At 38.2% G+C, this 26,271-nt stretch overlaps 1 protein-coding gene across 1 annotated transcript in view; it reads left to right on the forward strand.

The window, feature by feature from the left end:
* scin (scinderin) overlaps positions 1 to 26,271 on the forward strand; it is a 131,198-nt gene that overhangs the window by 61,509 nt on the left and 43,418 nt on the right. Inside the window, exons 5-9 of the mRNA XM_051935708.1 lie at positions 11,020 to 11,112; positions 11,814 to 11,946; positions 14,419 to 14,507; positions 17,428 to 17,643; positions 22,034 to 22,155. Of these exons, the coding sequence (XP_051791668.1) occupies positions 11,020 to 11,112; positions 11,814 to 11,946; positions 14,419 to 14,507; positions 17,428 to 17,643; positions 22,034 to 22,155 (653 nt within the window). The remainder of the gene's footprint in view (positions 1 to 11,019; positions 11,113 to 11,813; positions 11,947 to 14,418; positions 14,508 to 17,427; positions 17,644 to 22,033; positions 22,156 to 26,271) is intronic.

Genomic DNA, 26,271 nt, shown 5'->3' on the forward strand with positions numbered 1-26,271 from the left:
TAGATAGATAGATAGATAGATAGATAGATAGATAGATAGATAGTTGCCCGGACACCATCAGTCAAAGACCACATCTTTATAAAACACGCACGTTTATTTTCCATTAATAAACAATTTTCCACCACAACACACAATGCACTCAGCAATAATCACCACTATTACAGTCCTTTGCCGCCTCTACTCCTCCAGGGAGCTTCGTCCTTCTCCCACTCCCGACTCTGGCTCACTGACTGCAAGGAGGCGGCCCCTTTTATTCCCACCCGGATGTGCTCCAGGTGGCTGATGATGTCCATCCGGCAGAACTTCCTGGTGTGGCGGAAGTGCTGCCCTTTGAACCGGAAGCACTCCGGGCGTCCCTGGCCGATCCCTCCGCCATCTTGCCAAGTGTGGCGGAAGTAATCACATCCAGGTCTCCTGAGGCTTAAAGCGCCCCCTGGCGGTGGCCACGGTTCCCAATGGGTCAAATCCTCTTTGTCCCTTTCCCGTGGTCCTCTTTTTATCCAGGGCGGCAACCCCCTTGTGCCCCGGAAGCTATTAATGTCTCTTTCCGGTCCCTCCTGGCATCCCGGCCAGGTAATGACTGCAGTCGTCTGTGACGATAGATAGATAGATAGATAGATAGATAGATAGATAGATAGATAGATAGATAGATAGATAGATAGATAGATAGATAGATAGATAGATAGATAGATAGATAGATAGATAGATAGATAGATAGATAGATAGAATTGTACTTGTCCCCAGGTATAAATTTTGCTTTTGTGCAGAAGGCCTTTAAAGAAATAAACATATAAATAGGTAGATAAGTAAGTAAGTAAATAAAACATATACACACACACTTTGGTCTGAACACACACCAGAATTACTATAAAGCAAGAAAATGAAAAAGAAAAACTCTGACTTGGCAGTCCCAGTCACAGTGAAGCATTATGCAAGTGCTGTTGATATAAAGGAGCCCCATGGCATTTCATTCAGTTTCAAACCCATTAAAGTGGACCTCCAAGTACTTCTAGGAGTGGACCACCTTTGCATCCACTCCTTGAATAGTGGCATGGTATAGAGGCTCTTTGGTGTTGAATGAATTTAAATATTCAAAAACCAGTTTCTTGGTTTTGCCAATGTTAAGATGCAGACAATTCTCTTTGCACCAAGAAACAATCTTTTCTATCTGACTACCGATACTCTCTCTCATCCCCTTTATCAAAACACACCATAAATGCAGAATCATCTGAGAATTTTGCAAGTGATGCAACCTGGTGTGATATTTATAGTCGGAGGTGTACAGAGTGAAGAGAAAAGGAGACAGGACTGTTCCTTGTTGTACTCCAGTGCTGCTCACATCTGTATCAGAAACATAGTCCTTGAGTCTCACAAACTGCAGTCTGCCTGGCCAGACAGTTCATTATCCAGGGCGCCATAGGCTCATCCACCTGCATAGGTCTGAGTTTATCCCTCAACAGGGATGGCTGGATGGTACTGAAGGCACTGAAGAAATAAAAAATAATAATTCACACAGTGCTGCCAGCTTTGTCCAGGTGACAGTAAACCTTGTGGAGCAGATAGATAATTGTATCCTTCACTTCAGTCTTTGTCTGACAGGTAAACTGCAGTGGGTCCAGGTGGTCTACCACAAGAGGTCTCATATAGTCCAGGACCAGCCTGTCAAAGGTGTTCATGACGTGAGACGGATGTGCCACTGGTCTGTAGTCATTAGGTGAAGAGGCGTCAGCCTTTTTTGGAACAGGAACAATGCAGGATGTTTTCCACAGCAGAAACTCTTTCTGGAGCCTTAGAGATAGACTGAACAGGTGACAGAGGACATCACAAAGTAGATAAGCACAGGCCTTAAGAAGTTGAGGACTGACTCCATCTGGTCCCACAGCTTTTCCTGTGTGTAGCTTCCTTACTTGTCTCCTAACTTGGTCTTCAGTTATTGACAGTCCACACTGATGGACAGAGGTGGATTTGTCACTGGCCATTCCAATTGACATGGTAGAGTTTTACACTATTTTTACTTTCTGTTTTGAATACATTTTGAGAGATATAATATATCTGTTTACATGAATTTTTCAGTTTTGTAAAAGTAAAGTGACTTACTTAGGATCATGCAGTGCGCCAATATTTATGACTGAACTGACAATCATAAGGTTTAAAGCATCATTTAGCCAAAAGACCATACTAATGGACATCCAGATGTGTAACAGCAGGACTTCAAGATAGTACTGCAATAACTGTGGGACTCCTATCAGTGCAGCCTTTTAAAAGTGAAAAAATTGCATTATAGTAACATACAGTATCCTTTACATGGATCCACTGTGCGGATTTAAAAATGTGGCTAAAGCTACATTTGTGCATGTAGATTAAAAAGTGAGAGATAAATAAATTTCCATTGAATTTTAAATTACACTACAGTAGAAATTGAAAGCTTTTAACATACTACAACAAAGCACACAAAATGAGAGAGTGTGTGAGAGTGGAAAATGGAACAAGGTAAATTTCCATTGAATTTCAAATTATACCACAGTGGAAACTGAAAGCTTTTGACATGCTATGTTTTACACAAAATTCCTCCTGACAGGAGTGTTTGAAACCACTTTCTGACTAATACTCTTAACCAGCTACTTTACAGGAAGCTAAAGAGGAAAGACTCAAAGTAACTTTTTAAAGATTTAAAGATTTTAAAAAATATACTTTTATCTGTTCATTACCATATCTACTTAATTCACTATGAGTTTACATAGAACAGAGTCTATAAAAGCAATACTGTATCTTGTAATCCTGCCAGCCTATTACAAGGAAGATTTTTAAAATAGAAGAACAACAATAGCAACAACATTTATTTATATAGCACATTTTCATACAAAAAAGTATTTTTTAGAAGCACTAATGTTGTGGAAATGAGGGCCCTTACATGCAAACAAATTCCCTAATCCTATAGAGAATTTATTAGTAGTACTGAAAGAAAAAAATGAATTGTATCTGAAACTCTTGACATCTGTTTATTTAGTGGTGCAAAGCAGATAACTAGAAAATTGCAAATGTAAATCTTATCCATAAAAGCGGAAGTGGATCCCAGTATACATAACAGGAGAATGGTGAGCCTAAGGTAAGGCTAGCAGTAATTGGTTTTACAATGCAAAGTCACACAATGGTTAGTTATCTGGGTAAACTGCATCTGGTCCTGCAAGCGATCTTCCAACTTGTAGGGAAATCTTAGAGGTTGGTGGCAGGATGGCACTCTAGCCACTGTAAAAAAAAAAAAAAACCACGCAGCTCTGAGATGACAGACAGGACTCCTTTCTGTTCTACTTTCTGAAGAAGCTCTGTTACAGCTACCCATATGAAGGCTGCTCACATTATGAAAGTGATGGAGGGAAAACCAACCAAACAATCTTTGCTTCCATTTGGGAGATGGGCGTCATCCCAACTGACAGGAGAACGGGAGTTATTGTCCCTATCTGGAAAAGGAAGAGTGATCTCCTGGATTGCGGCAGCTACAGGGAGATAACAGTGCTCTCGGTTCTGGGTAAGGTCCTTTCTAGGGTCATCCTCAATAGGATCCGTGATCACTTTCTCACCTACCAGTGACTGGAGCAGTCTGGTTTTATGACTAAGAAGTTTACCAATGACCGCATCCTGGCATTGAGGGTTAACATGGATCATAAACACAAATATCGGCAGAGTTTCTTTGCACCCTTTGTTGATTTTGGTAAAGCATTCGACTCAGCTGATCTAACTGCCCTGTGGAACATCCTGTGACTTTGCGGGATCCCCTCAAAGTTACTGGATATCATGGCTGGCCTTTACACTGGTACTGTGAGTGCTGTGCAGAGTGGAGGCGGAACCTCTGCATTTTTCCCAGTTGATTCTGGGGTTTGTCAGGGGTGTGTTCTTGCTCCTGCTCTGTTCAATGCTTGTATGGACTGGGTGTTGGGTAGGGTCATGTGGTCCAGCGGCTGTGGGGCATCTGTTGGTGAAGAAAGATTCATGGATCTTGACCTTGCTGACGATGCTGTGATCTTTGCTGAGTCAATGAAGGCTCTGATTGGGGTTTTTGAAAGACTGAGCGAGAAGTCTGAGTGTCTGGGGTTGTGAGTGTCCTGGATAAAAACCAACATCCAGGCCTTTAATGACCACTTGGGTGCAGCCATCAGTGGTGTGTTTGTCAGTGGAGAGAGTGTCGACCTTGTCGAGATTTACCTCGGCAGTGACATTCATGTCTCAGGTGACTCTTCCTATGAAGTCAGTAGATGGATTAGGAGAGCATGGGGGGTCATGAGGTCACTGGAAAGTGGTGTGTGGCGCTCCCAGTATCTTTGTAAAAAGGACAAAGGTCCAAGTCTTTAGAGTCCTGGTGCTTCCTGCTTTGCTATATGGTTGCAAGACATGGTCTCTATCCAATACTGAGATGAAGACTGGACTCCTTTAGTAATGTGTCTCTTCGGAGAATCCTTGGGTACCTCTAGTTTGACTTTGTGTCGAATGAGTGGTTGCTTATGTACTCCTGAATGAGGCACATTACCTGCATTTTGAGGAAGTGTTATTTACGGCCATGTGGTTTATTCCCTGAGGGTGATCCAGCTTGCAGGATTCTCATTGCTGAGGACCCGAGCGGCTGGACCAAGCTAAGGGGACACCCAAGTAACACCTGGCTGTGGCAGATAGAGGGTAATTTCCGGAAGGTGGGACTGGACTTTATGTCTGCCTTGGGGGTTTGCCAACCAGGATCCCAAGCTGTTTCATCATGTGGTGGGTGTGGCAACACGCTGTTTCAGTGCATGCTCCCCAACCTTACTTGACCTGACCTGTTAGTACTGCTGATTCATAGATTCAGTGCCTTTGGTTCCTTAGCGCTCAGTTGTTGCCCATGTTGAGTTGTGCATTTGCTTCATGTCTGCATGAGTTTTCCTCCTACAACCACCAAAGACATGCATGTTAGATTTGTTGATGGCTCTAAATTGGCCTCATGTAGGTGTGAGTGCATATGTGTGTGTGTTTGTAAGTGAGTCCTGTAATGGACTAGGCCCCTGTCCATGGCTTTTATTTGCCCTACACCCAGTGCTGCTGGGATAGATCTTACTGAAGAGGTTTGAGAATGTTATGTTTTATAAACAGTGTATGAATTAAACAGTACTGATCACATTCCATTCCATTGTAATCATTTGTCCTGCAATTTCTCACCATTGTTCCTGGTGGGGATCATTGAGGTAGCATACCTTTGTAACTGTACAACAACACACTTACAGTGATTAAATTAATTAATCATGTGAGACTAGTGACTAGCGTGCCTCCAGAAGGATCCTGAATTGGATCGTCTTATGGAGTTATGGAAAATGATCACATATGATGTTACCACTGACCCCATGTGACCAGGGGCCTCATGTATAACGCCGTGCGTAAAACTCACACTATAACATGGCGTAAGCACAAAAGCGGGATTGTGCGTATGCACAGAAAAATCCAGATGCAGGAATCTGTGCGCACGCAAAATTTCACGTTCTTCCACTACATGAATCCCGATCAGCGTGAAAAGTAACGCACGTGCACGCGCATTCTGTCCCGCCCCAACTCCTCCCAGAATTATGCCTCTTTGAATATGCAAATCAATATAAATAGCCTTCTGTGAAAAGACAATGGGAAAAGCACAGGAGAAAATATAATAATTTCAGCGAATACCAAGTGGAGGCAAAGGAAAAACGTACTATTTGTTGGTTTAAACAGTGGTATAAGCAACAAAAGAAAGTTGATCGAGTGACAGAGTGTCGGAAAAACTCGAAAGATCAAATTCACAAAGTCGCACAGTGCCCGAAATAAAAAAGAAATCACAAATCAAAGTCGCCGTGAAAAGGCAAGTCGTAGCGTATTAGGGTACAAACAAAAAACATAGGCACACAGTGGGAAAAAAGCACGAAATGTCAACTTTAATCTCGAAATTTACACTTTAATCACGTAGTTTATTTTGCCATTAAAGTAGAACATCATAAACTTCATCTTAAAATCGTTTATTTTACTAGTTTCTCAAGTAGCATGTTAAATGCTTTGTTCTGTGTTTTATCTTTTATGTGCTCTGTGTGTGAATCACTACGTGCTTCCGTTCTTTCTCTTTCTCCGACAGGACACAGAATGCATTACATTCGAGATATTACAGCTCTCTGAATAATTAAAATATTGAGATGTATACGTGATATCATTTTCATGATGATAGGAATGAAAGCATGTTATTAAACATGGGAACACGGTGGCGCAGTGATTGTTCATATCTCACGCAAGAGGCTTGCTGCGCCATGTGCGACCTTCGATGAAATAATTTATTACAGAAATACTGTCTCTTTCAAACGTACTAACCTCCAGTTCCTGTCCATACTTTTCTTTCTCCAATAGCCACACAATCAGCTCTGAAATAGACGTTAAGCCATTTGTAAGCTTAGAACGCCGATTCTTCAAAACTTTTAAGGAACATTGAAATATCTTCGTAGTACATGTTTAATTATTCTATTCGTCTATCCTTCCAGTGTCGCGTCAGCACCAGCAAGAATACAGCGCAAGGCAGGAGCTATCCTTGAACTAGCTATACGCTGCGGCACCGTGTCCTCACATGTTTATTTATTAACAATACAGATTATTTAAATGAAGTTAAAGTTTTATCTGTATACTATAAGCAACATATTTTGCTGCATTTCATCTTAAAAATGATATTGTCATCATACGCGCTTTATAAAGTAGCGCAGGTTGTGCAATATTATAACTGTAGTGTAAGTTTACAGTGAGGTGATTGTACTTATAAGTACAAACAGTTCTACAAGGAGCAATTGATGGACTGATTGAGTGCGTTTATAGTTATTGGGATGAAACTGTTTCTGAAACGCAAGGTCCGTACAGGAAAGGCTTTGACGCTTTTTGCCATGGTTGAGGTAGTGTGTAGGCTACTTGAAACTATATACCGATAATTCTCTTTCTGATCATCTGCTGCTGTAATTCACACTCAGATACAGTGATATAAATACTCCGAGTGGTGCAGTGAGAGTAATATGGAAAAAGATGATCCGCAGTGGCAACCCTTAACGGGAACAGCAAAAAGAAGAACAAGATGCAGTGAGCGTAACAACGCTAAAGCAGTTATGGTATTTGGAATACTATGGCTATTCCCTGGCCCATTATATTGCTACAGGTTAATTACGATCAGATGCATTACACTAATAAACAATATGCAGTTAATTTCAGTGTACAGTATTTATAAAGCCGCGTCAGGAATGTGGAGCTAAGAAAGAAAGAATGAGCACACAGGAACAGCAGTTTGACAATTCTGTGGACCATTATATTGTTACAGGTTAATTACAATCAGATGCATTAAATTTATGAACGATATGCGGTTAATTTCAGTGTATTTGATAAAGCCGCCGCCGTGGATGTGGATCTAAGAAAGGGTGATCACACAGGAACAGTAGCACTGCTTTGACGCTGGGTGCCGCCAGTCTGCAAAACCGAGTGGAGAAATTGCGTACGCCAAGGTATGAGTTACCGTGGAAATGTGTGTGGCTTTACGCCAAGTTTAGGTTTTATACATCGCGATTTGAGCATGGAAAGGTTCGTACGCAACATTTCTGTGCGTACGCACCGTTTATACATGAGGCCCCAGGTGAGTTGGTGCTGACTATGTGAATCTACAGGCAGGCAGTACATAAGGAAGATGAGAGATTGTAGGGACACATGGAAGGAACCATGGAAAATTGGGGCAGTGAAGGAGACAGTGGCTATGGAATAACCTAGGGAGCAATATTCCTCCCCCCCCTCCTTTTCAAAAACACTGTGTGTTTTACATTTCACAACAGCGAAGCATGTTAGATGAGTTTTACGGGTGATTGTGTGAAACTGTGTATGAAGGAAAACTCTGTTGTTTCTCTTGTCAGTATTTATAACCTTTTTTCTTCGTTTTCACTCTGCTGATGTGAAAAACTTTCCAAAAATGAATGTTGCACTACAGTAACCATTATTCATAAATCTAAGGCGTGAGAACAGTTACAGGAGTTTACAGGGCATCCTTGAGTTTTCAGCAGAGTGCATGTGAAGACTGGATATGGATTAGGTTATATTATAATCTGATTCAATAACATTTCATGTAATAGTATTTACTCCACATCCTTTTACATTAAAAAGTATGTAAGTAAAAGTATATATAAGCTTACCCAATAAAGTGTTTGAAGGATCAATTATAAAACTGCTGGTTTTCATAACCGGTGCAGGTGCAGATTCCATCAAACCCTGTAAAATGTAAAAATGACAAAAATCATAAGATAGAAAACGAGTTAACAAAAATAATTTAGGAGAAATTACTCACTTCACTCTATATGGAAGTCATCCATCCATCCATACATTTTCCAACCCGCTGAATCCGAACACAGGGTCACGGGGGTCTGCTGGAGCCAATCCCAGCCAACACAGGGCACAAGGCAGGAACCAATCCCGGGCAGGGTGCCAACCCACCGCAGGACACACACAAACACACCCACACACCAAGCACACACTAGGGCCAATTTAGAATCGCCAATCCACCTAACCTGCATGTCTTTGGACTGTGGGAGGAAACCGGAGCACCCGGAGGAAACCCACGCAGACACGGGGAGAACATGCAAACTCCACGCAGGGAGGACCCGGGAAGCGAACCCAGGTATGGAAGTCATGTTTGAAACAATTCAAAAAGTAAACAAGTAAACCTGTGAAAAAGGGATGCATGTTCAAAAGGGAAACCAGAAGTCCACTTTTATTTGGATGTAACTTTACAATTGTGTGACTGACATGAATAATCTCCCATCTTTTATTAATTTGCTCTGTAATGTTCTTGTTTGTTTTATAAATCACTTTATGATAGTGCTCACCACAAAGGTAATAAAATATAAAAATAGTAAATGGATTCTATATGCTGAAAAACCTCGGTAGCCTTGCAGGAGGCTTAGTAAAGCGTAAATATATTAGATTTAAATGTTAATTCACTCATTATTGCAGTGAAGTAATTTGAGTACTTGTCTACTGTATTAAAAAAAACCTTTTGTGGAATAATAAACAGTGAAAAGGAATTAATGACATAATGATACTTAATAAAAGAGGCTGCTTAAAGTATATTGGGTAAGTGTTTAGGTTAAGCTTGTATTTTGTTTTTACTGTAAGCACACTATCCTTTTCCTTTAGAACTCTTTGTGTTTGTTATTTAAGCTCTAGGCATATGTTAGTCATAAATAAATAAATAGACTGCTAAAGTATTATTGTCAAAAGTGTTATGGCCTGTTTTTTTAATACAGTGAACATTTGTGCTGCTGGAATTGTGAATGCATATGTAAAAATGTTGGCTAAGCGGAACAATAGTAGAATATGTTAAAATAATTTGCTTTTGTGTTTGTGTGCTTGAGAAGTAGCAATGGGCTGCAGTGTTGGTAGATATTACCTGAGTGTAGTTCTGACAATAAGAACATATGTATTATTTATTCATTTTACAATTTGTTTTGTTTTCAAGCCATTAATTCTCTGCACCCAGTTTTTCTTGATCTGGTTCACACAGGGGGCTTGGCATGGTGGCATATGGTTTATCACTGGTTGCATTTCTTACCCATTTTCAAACTGCCTGGAGCTTGAACCATCTGATTTGCCTACACAGGTTACACAAGTAAAAAAAAAAAAAGACACGTGCAGATTATTTTGAATGACAATTCCTAATGAGTCATTTTTCATTAGTGTATCCAGTGAGGAACTAGTGCCCCGTCCATAGATAGTTACAACTGCTGGGACTGCCACCAGCATGCAGTAGTATAACCATCTGTTAGAATCAGGGGTGTAGCACAGAATTCTGGGTCCTATACATAAGCAGTCTCTGTGGGCCCCTTCCTCTCAGTCGATGTCTTTCATTCCTGGCTTTGAGGGCTCCCACCACCCAGTAAGGCCCTAGATAATGATTACCCTTTTTCCCTCCAACTATGACGCCCACAATTAGAATTAATTAGTTTGGAATAGAAATGGAGAGCGCTACTTCAAAAGTGAAATAAAAGAATGCAAATAAAACAAAGCAAAGCTGTTTTCTGTACTGTTAATAAGTGTGTCAGCATCATTAATAATTCCATCTCATTAGAGTGTTGCTGTTTAACATGCAGTATATTCACTGTCTCCCACAGTCTCATGACAAGATGTAAGTATGGCTATGAAAGCCCCTGGGAAAGAGCAGTGAAAAGGAGATGAAAAACTCACTCTTAAATAAACATTTATACCTAATATTGTAATACAATATCTACTATATTTATTAACACTCAATTGTACACCCTAATTATTTAATCAGATGTACCCCAAACCCATGTTGGTGGTATCAGGTGCCACCTATTAAACATTTGACTTGTACTGGATATCAGGACACTATGGGATATATTCTTAAAAATGCACAGTACACACTCCTTCATACCAGGCTGATGTAAAAATCACCACATAAACTGAAATGTAGTATTTATCTTTGAGAATTAGGAGGACTCTGCATTACTCAGAGAAATCATCTACCCATCCATTTTCCTAGCCTGCTCAAAGCAGAGTTTAAAGGATGTTCTCTGGAACATATTATTATTATATGTGCTATTTTTTATTAGATTGTATTTTGTTCTTTTAAATTAAAAAGAAAAATAAATCATTTTATCAATATTACTGTAATGTAAGGAGAAGTTTATACATTTAGGCATTAGAATTTACATTATATAATGAGTCAGCTGATCAAATTGATGATTGATGATGATTGACACTGAATTTTCTATTTCAAAGAGTTCAATGTTAAAAAAGCCAAGAATGATTGAAGCACATAACCATGAAGAAAGGAGCCTTTTGGGGTAGTTGCTATACATTCCCAGTCCTGAATGTGTCATACAGAGCGCAGCATGTACCACACACAGTTCTGAGGCTATATAATATAACAAGCCATATTTTTAATAATAAGAACATATTGCATTGTTTTAGCTATGAAATGCAATAACTCTTTCATATTGACATCCTTTTTAGGTCTTGGGAAGAAAGCCAGAACTACCCAAAGGAGATGACAACGATGATGAAGTAGCAGACATTTCCAACAGAAAACTGGCAAAGCTGTATATGGTAAGCTTACTTTTTTCCTCTCTTGTGTATTTCACTTGGATTTGTTGGTTCAAGCAGATGTACGTAAGAAGCATTGCCTGCTAAATTTCAGATTGCTCTTAATAAGTTTATGTACCACTCTGTTCACAAAATGAGATGAAAGTACCTTTCTATAAATTTAAAAGACTTTTCTCTCTGTCTACTATTTCAAAATGACATTTCTGCCTTTTCATTAGATCAGCTTATAGTTTTTTAGACTCTCTGTGGTGTAGGTTTTTAATTCTACTTTTATTCTATCATGAATCAACAGCCTCTTTTATGAAGCTCTTTTTGACCACAGCTGCTGTATGTAGTTGTCTTTTATCCACGTGTTTTGCAAAATATATTAAAATGTGTACAGCTTTAAACAAAGTAAACTGCAATATAGAAAAATGTTTTATGCATTTAGCTGAAACTACACAAGAAATTTCTTGAATATTAAAATAAAAAATTCAATAGAATTCTTTATGGGTAACTTAGTAAAGGTAGTGTGCCGTTTATGTTTTTCTTGGCCTTCCTCATTAAAAAAGGAAGTTACAATACTAGAAGGCTTTCACACAGCTTCAGTTGTGGTTCAACTACCTGAACTTTTTTGGGTTTCCTATTTAAAAAAAAAGACAAAAGGTATTTTTAAAGGAGGCTAAAATAATTTCATTTTAAATAATTGCATACTTTTATTGCAGGTGACAGACTCTAGTGGGTCCATGCAGGTGTCTATGGTAGCAGATGAAAATCCGTTCCCACAAAAGCTACTGCTCTCTGAGGAATGCTTTATATTGGACCATGGAACCAACAAAATTATATACGTCTGGAAAGGTGCTGACACTCTATTTCATTCTTAACATGCCTACAAAAAAATTCACTGGAACTGTAGATTAAGATATTGGTTTTTGAAAGTTGTCAAAAACGTCCTATGCACGGAAAGCTGTTTCTGTAGACCTTTATAATTTAATTGTTGTTAAATTAAAATTTGATTTAAAACATATGCAAATACACATTAGTGAAAACCAGTAAAACATCAATACATATAAAAAACACCCAGCCCTCAGGCCCAAGCAGCAGAGCTTCATCACAAAGGAGAGAAGGCACAGCTGCAGACATGATGTGGACATCAAGTCAAGGCGCACATCCAAGCAAGGCTGAACAACATGTACATAGCATTGTCATTTAGAAATATCTGAGCCTGTCACATGATTCATTTAAGGAGCAGATGGTTCAAAAACCATAAGGCAATAGAAAGAGGATTTCAAGAAATAATTAAATAGATAATGAGGAGATGTCTAGCTTAAAGCTATGACTAATTTTGCAGCAATTGTGCCCAAAAAGAACAATCTCTGTTGGAAAGAGAGGGAGCAGAATGATTCAAGAGGATAAAAGGTTGAGGAGGAAAGGGAATAGTATAGGACTGAAGAAACAAACTGCAAAGCAGCTAGTCAAAAGATTGAAATGTTAGAACATATTTTAAAATGTACCAGGGGATTTAGAATTACAATGAAAACAAAGGGGATCATTAGAAAGGCCTATAGCAAATCATTTATGGGTGGTGAAATACATGCAATGCGTGAATTAGATATTTTAGAAGCAAAACTGATGTTCTCAAAAATCAGGTCCCAATCAACAATAAATAGACCTTTTCTGTTCCTGACTGATTAAATGGGTTTGGAGGGAGCCTTGCATTAAAAGGCGTAAGTAACAGAGACAGGTTTTGTAATAAGAAAAAGTTAAAAGAGGGTGAGAGGAGAGTGTAGTAAACAAAGAGACACCACAAGACCTTATAACAGACCAGAGATGAAGAAAGAGAAAAAAGAGGATGCTGAAATAGAAAATGTGGACCTGATTAAATGAAATGTCCTGAACCCTGACCCATAAAAAATGTCTTCCAGTATAACAGTGAAATACTTGTATTTCTGAAGATAATTTACATATAATACATCATTAAGCACCAATTAACAGGAACAAATGGCTCATTTGTAGGGGCAAAATAAAGAAAGACGGCACCTTTAGATTGCTAGGCTAGGGTGAAAATTGCATTTCTTAGGAAGCATTAACAAGATGATCACTTATGATTCCAATCCCCATGGGATCACACTCTTTAAACTCTGTAGGAAATTCTGAATTTGATTGCTAGAACTGAAGTTTCAGCTAACAGTTTACCTTTTATTCAAGAAGATTCAAGCTTATCCGAGATCGGGTCGCAGGGGCAGCAGATTAAGCAGAGATGCACAGACTTCCCTCTCCCCGGCCACTTCTTCTAGCTCTTCCGGGGGAATCCCGAGGCATTCCCAGGCCAGCCGGGAGACATAGTCCCTCCAGCGTGTCCTGGATCGTCCTGGGCCTCCTCCCGATTAGACGTGATCCTGATCAGATGCCCGAGCCACCTCATCATCACTTCAATCATGTCACCTCTTAATCTTCTTTTGCTTAAACTGTATAGGCTCAGCTCATTTAATCTTTCCTCATAATTCAACCCCTGTAGCCCTCAAATCAGCCTAGTCGCTCTTCTCTGGACCTTACCTAGTGCCGCTATGTCCTTTTTGTAACCTGGAGACCAAAACTGCACACAGTACTCAAGATGAGGCCTCACCAGTGCATTATAAAGGTTGAGCATAACCTCCTTGGACATGTACTCCACACATCGCGTTATATAACCTAACATTCTGTTAGCCTTCTTAATGACTTCTGAACACTGTCTGGCAGTCAATAATGTAGAGTCTACTATGACTCCTAAATCATTCTCATAAGGTGTACTCTCAAGTTTCCGACCGGCCATTGTGTATTCAAATTCAGTAAATTGGCTAATAGTACAGGGAATGAAGAATGGATTATAAGAAGCGCCTTACCTATCTTGCGATGCACTATGTGGAAGGAATAATAGGGCAGAAGCACTGCGAGCGATGGGAAGGTTGGGGCAAATGCAACATAGGAGATGCCATAATTTATGTCCTTTTCAAATGTATTTTCCCTGCATGTTACTCTTTTTCTGTAGATTGAATTAATTCATTCTCACCTGGTCCTTTTGTGTCAGCCATTCTTTATGGCATCACTGAGCAAAATACCCGGCACAGTGAATCTTAACAACATCAAGTTAATTATTCCACAATTGAAAGAAGCCTGTTAGCATCAATTCTGTTATATTTGAGTCCAATCAGATACTGTGTTGGTTATAATTAATAAGGTTGAAAAATGGTGGGAAGGATTCATTTTTGCTTGTACATATATTTTCTAGGGAAATGTTTTTTTACATTTTCTCATTTTCTTTTATAAAATGGCATGACTTTTTTCATTTAGGTAAAAATGCTAATCCTAATGAGAGAAAGACAGCAATGGCAACTGCAGAAGGTTTTATTAAGCAGATGGGCTATCCTCCAAACACACAGGTGAGTTATGGTTTGTAAAAGGTGTTTTATTTCATAATCACTCACTAGCTTTGTTAAGAATACTAAAGACTGACTCATGCTGTATTGCACATCATTGCTTTATATAATACTAGCTGATTACCCAGTGGCTTCGCTCACTGAGTGCAAGGAAAAAAAACTAAAATGTAGTATTTATAAAATAAGTTTGTTAATTACCAATGTTATTTTTGAACAAATAAAGAGCATTTACAATAACATAGAAATTATATAAATATTAATGATTAAGTAGTAAATCATTTTGATAAAAGAATCTGAAGAAGATATAAGAAGCGTATAAATTATTAAACAGTCAAACATTAACATTTAAGAAGTAAAGATACATTGAGTACTACTGCAGTGGTTTCGGGCAAACTACCTGCTTGACAACCTTGCACTATGTGCCTGTGATTTAAGAGAAAAATTATTCTGAGAAATGTGGACGCTGCCTTTCCGTGCTTAACGGGCAAAAGGTCCAAACAATTCCCAAGTCCAATACTTAACATGAAGAGGTCGGTACACCTTTTTAGATGTAAACCCTCCGTCTTATTAAAAGACTTCATCACAAAAGCAACCTTGAATGTTGCGGGGTTTTAGTGACCCGAATTCATCTTAAAGGACAGTAAGTAGCCGTGCACCGCAATTTACCAAGAGAGTCCCGCTTCGATAGTCCCGACTACACTTATTCGCAAAGATTTCCACTATCCCAGGAGCCGACAGGGCACTTGAAGTGTGACAAACAGTGCGAGAAGAGAGGACGCTGCCCGAAACTGCAAAGCTGTTGACCCAGAAGAAAAGCCAGACATTCCGTGCTTCCCAGTGTCCACTTTGTTCTTATGACCCCTTGCCGCTGAAGGCGGTCTCATCTTCACATTGTTTACAGCTCGGCGCAGTTAAAAAGTAGAAAGACGCAAAGCTGTTTTGTTCATCTCTTCTACTATAAAGTACTGCGAATTAAAAAAAAGTTACAATGTGGCAGTTTTCTCTGTGAGAACGCGCCTGGTGGCAGACAGCTCAGCACTGGAGTCCAGAGAGGAGGGCTGGGAGAAGGCGCACTTGTATGGGATAGATCGGTGTGTTTGTGTTTACCACTTTTACGTAATTTCCATATTGCGTGGTCATACGTCATTTCCGTTTCAAACGCGAAAAGAATTTTATATATGTATTATCATATATACTGTACATTTATTAATTTATTTAGTTTTTAATTGATTGGCCATATTATTTGTCTGTATCCTTATTTTTTATGTTTCTGCTGCTGTATGCATGTGAATTTCCCCTTGGCATTAATAAAGTTTATCTAATCTAATCTAATAACAACTGTATATCTTCATATACAGAAGTATGTAAAAGATTAACCTGAAGGCATTACTGTTTCACTGTGCTTAGATTGTGTTTTGTTTTCATGCAGAGATGTCTCTGGAGATTTTTTGCCTTTCTTGTGTTCATGTGGGCTGTCTTTGGTGAACAGTTTTTGAAAACACAGCTAGGAATTATGCCATATCATATTCTTGTTTTTTTCACACTGAATTTTATTCAGATTCATCTCTTCCTGGTAACGCCTGAGAGTAAATATTGTGGTTACTGGTGGGTCGCAGAGGTTGCTTTCTCACAGTTGTTAAACATTAATCAATCAGTTCTTTTGACTTTTTTAAAATTTTGTATACAGAAATGGTACTGGACCATAGAGGAATACTAAAATATATTGAAACTACTCAAAAACTTTAATTTGTAATTAAGTACACCATTTGGGCCAGTATTATCCATTCATCCATCCATCCATCCATCCATCCATTATCCAACCCGCTACATCCTAACACAGGGTCACGGTATTATATGAAATGAAAAATCAAGTGTCCTGTATAGCATAGAATAGTGCAAAAAGTACCAGAAAGAACACTGGGCACCCCAGTAATGCCTACATGTGTGCCCAGTGACTGACTGCTGCCTTATTTATAGTTAATTGCTTACAGGGCAGATCTCCACCCACTTGTGGCACTTTACAAATTGAATATAAAATATAAATGGATTTTTTTAGTAACTTACATTTGATGTACAAAAAATTGTTTCTAGTGAATATGCTCTATATATAATGCATCAGAGTTGATCAAAAAGTATTAATTCCAAACTCACCATGGCGTGCCTGAAATGTATGCATATACCCTTAAATGAAAGTCTGCAATGTGCACTTGAATCAGGTCTGAATTGTAATTTTAAACTGTGGAGCTGAGGGATAAATCAAGGAAAAAAATGTTTCTTTATTCCAAATATTATGGAGGACACTGTCAACAAAAAAGAAAGTTTTTTTTAAGAAGTTTTTAAAGATTTTCATAAAGTTTATAAAAAACAGTCTTGTAATGTGCCTTTATTACTTGATAATGAATTTGTGGTGGTTTTCTGATTTTTGCATTTAGACATCACATAATTATATGCATTTCATATTTGAATGACTTTTAACTCTGAAGCTTTCAAGAAACATATTCATTAACACAGCTACTACTACTACTACTTCACATGTTGTTAGGCATGCCATAAGATTTTCATACATTTTCTTTCAAATTCATTACTCATTGATTTTTAATTAGGGAGATAAAACAATAACCATCTACTCTTGTTTGGTCATATTCCATGGATCACCCATTCCTGCGTTGACATCTCCCTATGTGGAGTTTCCTCTTCCCACTGATTTTTCAGTTTTCAGATGCTGCTATTTACTTTGTGATGCTAAATTGTGCTTGAGGGTGTCTTATGAAGGACTGATATCTTGTCCAGAGTTGATTTTCTGCTTTCTATCTGATGAACCTTCACAGCCTTGTAGTGGATAAAGCATGCTTAGAAAATGAACAGATGACTGGATGGATAATAGTTATAGACATGATAAAAAATGAAATGTTTTATACAACAGGTTCAAGTGCTTCCGGAAGGCGGAGAAACCCCAACCTTTAAGCAATTCTTCATGGACTGGAGAGATATTGACCAAAGTGAGGGGTTTGGAAAAGTTTATGTCACTGAGAGGATCGCAAAAATCAAACAGGTCCAGTTTGATGCCTCCAAACTTCACGAATCTCGTTACATGGCTGCACAATACAACATGGTTGACAATGGCACAGGAAAAACAGAGGTACTGTAGCATACTTTAATCTATTTAATCTATTTGGGCAAACATTGTAGGCTAATGATAGGCATATCCTTCATTTTAAATTATGTTCATTTTCCTGTGCAGAATTAGCTTTCAACTGTTTTTTTTGCTTTGCAATCTAATTTTACTGAGTACAACAAAATACAAGTGGTAAAAAGATATATTATTTTAAAATAAGATTTTAATTTTAAAAATACAGCAGAGTTTCTGCTTCAACGTATTTACCTTATTTGGTTGAGACTCACATTTGTTCTTTTTACAGGCTGAATTTTTGCATACATATTTGGTAGATTTCATGGCTTCTAAGACCTGGCCTCCATGACACCATGAACAAAAGTCTTAATACATTTTAATATTTCACTGTCAATATGGTTTTGTAATAATTATGCTGCAGATTTGAAGAAGATACAGAAACATCACAGTGCTGACCTGTGATTTTTGATTCATCAAGTAACAAATTCAATGATCTTAATTATATATGAAAACCTTCAATATATTCTGTCATATTTAATTTTTTATGAAAGCATGCAGTAAAACCAGATTCAGACAAGTGGAAGGATGCTAATTACTGTAATTATTAACTTTCTAGTTATAATAAGTGTTCTCCTGTGGAAAGCTTTTTATCCTTATTGCCAATATGAGACCACTTCCTAAAATATAATATTCTGATAATTACAAGAACTGTAGGAATGTAGAGAAAAGCCAAGCAAAATGACACCTTTTATTGGCTAACTAAAAAGATTACAATATGCAAGCTTTCGAGGCAACTCAGGCCCCTTCTTCAGGCAAGATGTAATGTAGGAAGAAATCTTTGAGTAGAAGTACAATTTTACAATGCTCATTAATAACGAAAAATTAACATAGTATATGTTTCAGCAAAAATATTTTGAATGTAAGAGGAGCTTTAAACGTTTCGGGGTTACAATTGAAGCTATCAAATTCAGCATTATAGCAAGAAAATACCTGAGGCCATATATTGAAAGAATTATGTAAAAACAATGAGTCTGGATGATCTGCACATTAGCACCATATTGAACAGCAGACTTTTCAGGGGTTTTACTCTCTTTAAAAAAGGGGGCAGTTTTATAGTAAATATCAAGCAAGGCGTTGACTCTTAGAAACTTGTCTTCTGATTCTCTTGTGCCAGAGTTTTCTTCAGTTTCCAAATTCCTTTTGATGGTGTAGGAAACTGTACTCACTGAAACATTGGCTAACTTTGCATTTTCTCTAAAGGAAAGACCTACATATTTAAGCATATTTAAGCATTCTAATGGTCTCTGTCAGTCTTCCTTAGTTAATTGCCTTTTTCTCGCTATTATAGCCATATACAGTGCAATATTGTCCAAATAATGCTGAGGGTGTAGCAGCACAGTCTGTTCCATCACTGCTATTATGCACACAAAAGATTTGTTACATTTTCAGAAAATGTTGGAACACCTATAGCAACTGTTTGCATCAACTTTCAAGGCTTAATTCACTTCTATTGCTGCAGAAAACCTGTAAGCTGTTGCTTGTTCTCCGGAAAAGGCCTAAGTTTATAAATTTGAAATATATATATTTTTTTTATTTTTCAATTTTTGGTAAGCTAAACTCTTTTTTTTAAACCTCTGTCCATTTACTGTTTTCATCTGTACCATTTCGGGATATTCACAGGACTTAACTGCTTAAACTTCAATAAAAAATGGAAGATTGTGGGTGTTCTAAAATGTTTGACTGGTAGTGCATATCAAATACAAGAAATGTACCACTGGCGATCAAGGTGGTGAAATAAAATTTTTGTTTCACTTCCTTTTATTGTTTATGAAGTTTGTTATGGCAATAAACATAAATTATATGAATGTTTAGCTTCTAGAAGTTCCTCTTGGTTGGCAGCCCTTTCATTTTTTATTACTTAATGACTAACTAGCTGCGCTACCCGTATGGTTGAAATCTAAGTAATCGATGTAGACCTCACCATTAACATTTGCTGTGCACCATGCAATACATATATCTCCTTTATATGCCATTTTCTTATGGTATCATAAAGGCAGTGTTAAAGTTTGTGATGTGCCATCTTTTGGAATGACAGAGACATAGCAACAGGGCAGACACACAGACACTTATCCTTTTAATAAGGTGGATTAAAATAATGCCATTCATACATAGTGACAAAAGCCAGAGGGACTCCCAACAGTTATCATTCTTTGTCTGATGAGGTTAGTCACAATTTGCATTTAATAAATAAATAAGGTGAACTTTATAAAAACACAGTCTCTATAAAACAGAGCACTTTTCAATTACATACTGTATGAGATTGGCAAATTCTTTTGCCAATGACATAAGCATTATATTTATAAAATCTATAAAGTGGCTGTGAACAAAATCATTTCCACAGCAAAAAGGTATAAAGCTACCATGGAAATAAGTACAGAACGGGGATAACTGTAATCAGTAAACTCAGTGATGTTGCTAACATGTGGCATTCCATGTTTCCTTCTAACACCTCAGTATTAAACAATTTCTTTAATTTGTAACACTAAACAACCTACAATTAACTTCCATCTCATTGCTCATTTTGCTTCTGATGTGGAGTTTCTTTAATCACCCTTGCAACAAGGAAAGAGAAATATGCACCAGTCCATCAATCCAACAACTTCCATATTACTTGAAGGACTGCAGCAATTCTGAATCAAGAGAAGCCAGTCCAGGCAGTTTAGGCATCGGATGAGGGTGACCGCTGAGAGCCTTCTGTGTGAAATTTAGCAGGAAGGCATAGAGCTGATATAGGTCATACAGTAGGGGTTATGGCTCAGAGCTGGCCTGTGAAATTCCTTAGGAAGAGGAAGGAAATGAGGAAAGAGATGTTTTGTGTGCCCAGTTTAGCTAGGGGATGCTGGGTCAAACTTACCACAACTGGAAAGTGGCTTCAGGAAATGGATAGGTGAAGGATCTGAGACATTAAGACAAAGAGAAGACCCTGCCAAAAATGAAATGGGTCAAGATTCCTATGAAATAAAATGAACAAATAACATAATGGTGAATGTTTTATATTTGATATATATAAAAGTAAAGTGCAACATCCCTTTATTTTTTCATGGGGGAACAGCTTCTCCCTACTCCCCACCTTTACAGCACAGTTTTCCAGTACACAAGATACTAAAGCACACTGCTCACAGTCCTTTTTCTCTCTTCTCTCTTTGCCCTTTTCTAGCTGCCTCTCCTCCTCCAGTAAGCTTCGTCCTCTTCCACCCAAGCATGGCTCCCAGAGTAGTGGCTACTGACTCCTTTTATAAGGAAGAGATCCAGGTGCTCGTTGACTTCTGGGTGTGGCGGAAGCGCTGCAACCCAGAGCTCTAACAATGTCCAAGTGCCTCTGGCAGTGGCCAAATGGCCCCAGCAGGGTGGAGCGTCCAAGCTTCAAACCCATGACCCTACAACAAGCCAGGGGGGCAGCCCTCTATTGTTCTGGGGAAGATGATGCACTGAAGACAGTCTCTCTCCTGGTCCTTCCATTAAAGGAGATCCAGCCTTCTGTCACAATATACTGTATATATTGCATTCATTGCATATTGAAGATAATAAAATGTATCTTAGTTTTCAATGTTTGGCCTGAAATACTGTGATGAGGTGTGAGGCTGGTAAAAAGGTGTCAAGGAGAAAAAAAGCACAGTAAGGCAGGGCATGATGCAGTTAGGAGAATTTAAGAGAAGAACCCACACTGGTGAAGGTGGGAAGGTAGGTTAGATACCAGTGTGGACAAATACCAGACAGGGGGCCCTATGCCCTGTAGATGCATGGCATACAGAAAGTGTACGAAGTTCCTGGAGAAGGTGGAAAGAACTGATAAAACTATGAGAGGCTGAGACAGCATTAGTGTGAGTGAAATTCTATTTAAAGAATTTGAAGAAACATAGAAACAGGGTGGGCGGCACGGTGGCACAGTGGTAGCGCTGTTGTCTAGCAGTTAGGGGACCTGGGTTCGCTTCCTGGGTCCTCCCTGTGTGGAGTTTGCATGTTCTCCCCGTGTCTGCGTGCATTTCCTCTGGGTGCTCCAGTTTCCTCCCACAGTCCAAAGACATGCAGGTTAGATGCTTTGGCGATCCTAAATTGTCCCTAGTGTGTGCGCGCCCTGTGTTGGCTGGGATTGGCTCCAGCAGACCCCTGTGACCCTGTAGTTAGGACATAGTGGGCTGGGTAATGGATGGATGAAAGGATAGAAACAGGGCTAACAGGTAAACACTAGGGTATCATGTGGTAAAAAAATAACAGAAATAAGAAAAATAAATACAGTTTCATTAAATTGAATTCATATCTAAACAGAAAATGTTGCACTATAATGTTTCTTATATTGTAATATAATCAAATTGTTGTACTCTGTACTTCCCTATTCCAGATATGGCGTGTTGAAAGCAACGGCAGAGTCCCAGTTGATCCAGCCACCTATGGACAGTTCTACGGTGGAGACTGCTACATAATTCTATACACCTATAACTGCGGTCAGATTATTTACACATGGTCTGTACTTTGAATTTCATTTAATCTCATAAACGTATAAGAAGAACAGAGAATAAATTATACTGTATACAATATATGTATTTACGCATTGTTTTCTAATAGTTTCAGGGGCACTGCCTTCAAACCTAGGCTCATTTGCTCTGTGTCTGGAGTGTGCATGTGCTCTTCTTCCAGTTTTTCTACCAATCAAATAGTGTCGCATAAGTGACCCTAATGTTACTACTAGGAAACAAGGCTACAACTTCCTCTAATAGCTTGTGGTGTTTCAGCACACCCGAGCATTCAGTAGCCTTTAAAATACAGGGCTTATCATGCTACCCGTCATGTTAGCCACACCCTTAAAGGGGCAGCACCTGATACCACAATTGACTATGTACTTTCTAGTAACCAGAAAATCTAGCAACTTCTTATCAACCATCCTTTAGCATTCTGAGGGAACATTGCAACAAAAGGAGATCACTCAGGCTACCAGTTTTACTGTATGACCTGTAAGGCACCTTTGGTGAAAAACATCTATGAGATATGTAATATTAACATCAACTAATTCAAAAAATTGTGTATATTGATTAAAATATCAATTTTCAGAAGTTATATTGCAGGTTTAGCTTCCACATTTGTACACCAGACTTGAAAATAACACGCTATCTACAGCATCCATATTCTGACTATAAATTCCTATTTGCACATAGAGGCACAAAGGCACATTAAAGAAATCTGTAGCCTTAAGGAATAAATTGACAAGGCAACCATGCTCATATTTAATCAATCAAAAACAAACTGGCCTAGAAATCCTTAGTCACTCCTAAACACCCAGTCATGGGTTACATACAGTATGGTCTTTTTTGATAGCTACATGCTAATGGTACTCAATCAAAAGTATTCTCCAGATGTACTTCAATTACCTTTTTATAACACATGTGACTGATGTACTTTGATTTTTCCCACTTTGATACTCAGTGAGATGGTCTTAATTCTACTCTACTTCTACAAGCATCTGTCCTTTTCCCTGCCTCACTAAAAAGATTTGAAGAAAATTTTCCATTCATCCACAGATAATATAAACAAAGAAGGAAGGTTTATTAACAAAAAATATTATATAGTTAGGATCACAAATACCAAAGAACAACAAAACAGAAGAGGACAAAACCCTATGCCCATTCTGGGCCTCTTGGAACATAAAAATGGTTCCTGGACTGCCCACGTACTTGTGAAAATGTACCTTATCTCAGGCCTCCTCCTGCTCATACTTTCTTTTTTTTTTTTTTTAATATTTTTATTTTATTAATTTTCATTGTAATCATTCCATACAAACAGATCAATTTATAACCCAACAAATTTGAAGACAAATCAAACCCCACCCCTGAGAAGGAGAGCTTAGCTAAAGGAAAATTGCTTTAAGCTTTTTAATAAGGCAACATTAGACAAAAGAAGGGGAGAAGTAAATATCTATATAAATAAGAGATGGAGAAGGGAGTTAAATGCAATAATAGTTAATTCTCTTATTCTAAAATAATATTGATTAAATCCTGCCATGTTTTGAAAAAATTTTGTACAGATCCTCTAACTGAAAATTTGATTTTTTCCAATTTCAAGTAATATAAAACATCGGTTTCCCACTGACTTATAAGAGGAGAATTAGGATTCTTCCAATTTAACAAAATAAGTCTGCGTGTCAAGAGTGTAGTGAATGCAATCACCGTTTGCTTGTCCTTCTCCAATTCCAGTCCATCTGGAAGGACACCAAACACAGCTGTTAGTGGGTTAGGAGGGATTGTGATACTAAGGCTGTCTGAGAGGCACTTAAAAATTTTTGTCCAAAATGATGTTAGTTTGGTGCAGGCCCAGAACATGTGACCCAGTGAGGCAGGAGCTTGGTTGCAGAGCTCGCAGGTTGGATCCTGGCCTGGAAACATTTTGGACAGTTTTAAGCGAGACAGATGAGCTCGATATATAATTTTTAGTTGAATAATTCTATGCTTTGCGCATATAGAACTCGAGTGAATTCTCTGCTTTGCTACCTTCCACTCCTTTTCTGATATATTGATTAAGAGATCTTCTTCCTAATGTCCTCTTGGATCTTTGAAAGGTAGGGACTCTAATAAGATTTTATATATTGCGGAAATAGTGTTTGTTTCCTTGGAATTGAGCAGTATTTTTTCCAGCATTGTGGAGGGTGCAAGGTGGGGGAAATCGGGCAATTTCTGTTTAACAAAATTTCTAATTTGAAAATAGTAAAAGAAATGTGTAGCTGGGAGGTTAAATTTTGAACGTAATTGTTCAAAAGATGTAAATATGTTGTCTATATAAAGATCTCTGAGCATTTTAATCCCAAAACTTTTCCAGGTATTAAAAACTGGATATACTTGCGAAGGTTGAAAGAGGTGGTTCTCTTGCAGAGGTGCCACTGATAAAAGATTTTCCATCTTAAAATGCTTCCTAATTTGGTTCCATATTCTGAGTGAGTAAAGCACAATTGTGTTATTAGTATATTTGCGATAACTTTCATTTATTGGAGAGCAGAGCAGGGAATATAAAGAAGTACTACAGGATTTTACTTCTATTGCGGACCAAGCCTGTGTATGTTCATTTATTTGTGTCCAGGTTTTTATGGCTTGTATGTTTGCTGCCCAGTAATAAAACTGAAAATTAGGTAAAGCCATGCCACCTTCTGCCTGAGGTCTGTGTAGGGTCGCTCTTCGGATACGTGGGTGTTTTGAGTTCCAAATGAATGAGGTTATTATTGAATCTAACTGTTTAAAAAACGATTTATTGATATATATTGATATGTTTTGAAATAAAAAGAGAAGTTTAGGAAGGATATTCATCTTAACAATGTTAATTCTTCTGGCTAGAGTGAGATGAAGAGTTGACCATCTATGCAAGTCTTGCTTAATTTTTTCCATACAGACGCCAAAATTTTGTTGATAAAGAGCTTTATGTTTACTTGTGATATTTACCCCTAGGTATTTAAACTGATCTGCTATGGTAAAAGGTAGGGTGTCTAATCTAATATTATATGCTTGTGAATTCACTGGAAAGAGTATACTTTTATTCAGATTAATTCTAAGACCAGATATCTTTTGAAATTCTGTTAGTGCTGTTAAAACAACAGGGACAGTGTTTTCTGGGTCCGATATATATAAGACCATATCATCTGCATATAGAGAAATTTTCTGTTCCAGTCCTTCTCTGACAATCCCCTTTATCTGATAAGAATTTCGGCAGTGAACCGCCAGTGGTTCAATAGCGATTGCAAACAACAGTGGCGACAAGGGACATCCTTGTCTGGTACCACGTTCTAGTTTAAAGTAGTCTGAGCAAATGTTATTAATACAAACTGAAGCTTCTGGACTGGTATACAGTAGTTTGATCCAAGCACAAATATTCGGGCCAAACCCAAATTTCTCCAATGCAGTGAAAAGGTAATTCCATTCGATCATGTCAAATGCCTTTTCTGCGTCTAATGATAGTAATATCTCTGGGGTGTTTGATTTTGCTGGTGAATATATAACATTAAACAAGCGTCGGAGATTTGAAGATAGATGTCGGCCTTTAATAAATCCAGTTTGATCTTGTGATATTACCGAGGGCAGCACTTTCTCCATCCTTCTAGCTAGGATTTTTGAGAGTATCTTAACATCATTATTCAGGAGTGAAATTGGTCTATATGATGCACATTGTAACAAGTCCTTATTTTGTTTAGGAAAGACGGTGATTAATGCTTGTCGAAATGTTTGAGGTAGTATTTGGTGGTCTTTAGCTTCTGTAAATGTTGCCAATAAGAGTGGAGCTAGCTGAGTGGAGAATTTCTTATAAAACTCTACGGGGTAACCATCAGGGCCTGATGATTTCCCGCTTTGTAGTGACTTTATAGCGTCTAGTAATTCTGTTAGCGTTAGAGGTTTATCCAGTTCCTCAGCACTTAAAGCATCTATTTGTGGTATTTGTGAATTATCCAGAAATGCATTAGATTGCGTGTTGTCTTCTTTGGGCTCAGTGGAATATAAAGACTTATAGTAATCTCTAAATGTGTGCATTATTTTATTATGGTCGATGATTTCTTCTCCATTCTTGTTGGTGATTACTGGTTTTGCATTGTGAACTTCTTGTTTATGA

Source organism: Erpetoichthys calabaricus, chromosome 13 (assembly GCF_900747795.2).
Source record: "Erpetoichthys calabaricus chromosome 13, fErpCal1.3, whole genome shotgun sequence".
NCBI classification, from domain to species: domain Eukaryota; kingdom Metazoa; phylum Chordata; class Cladistia; order Polypteriformes; family Polypteridae; genus Erpetoichthys; species Erpetoichthys calabaricus.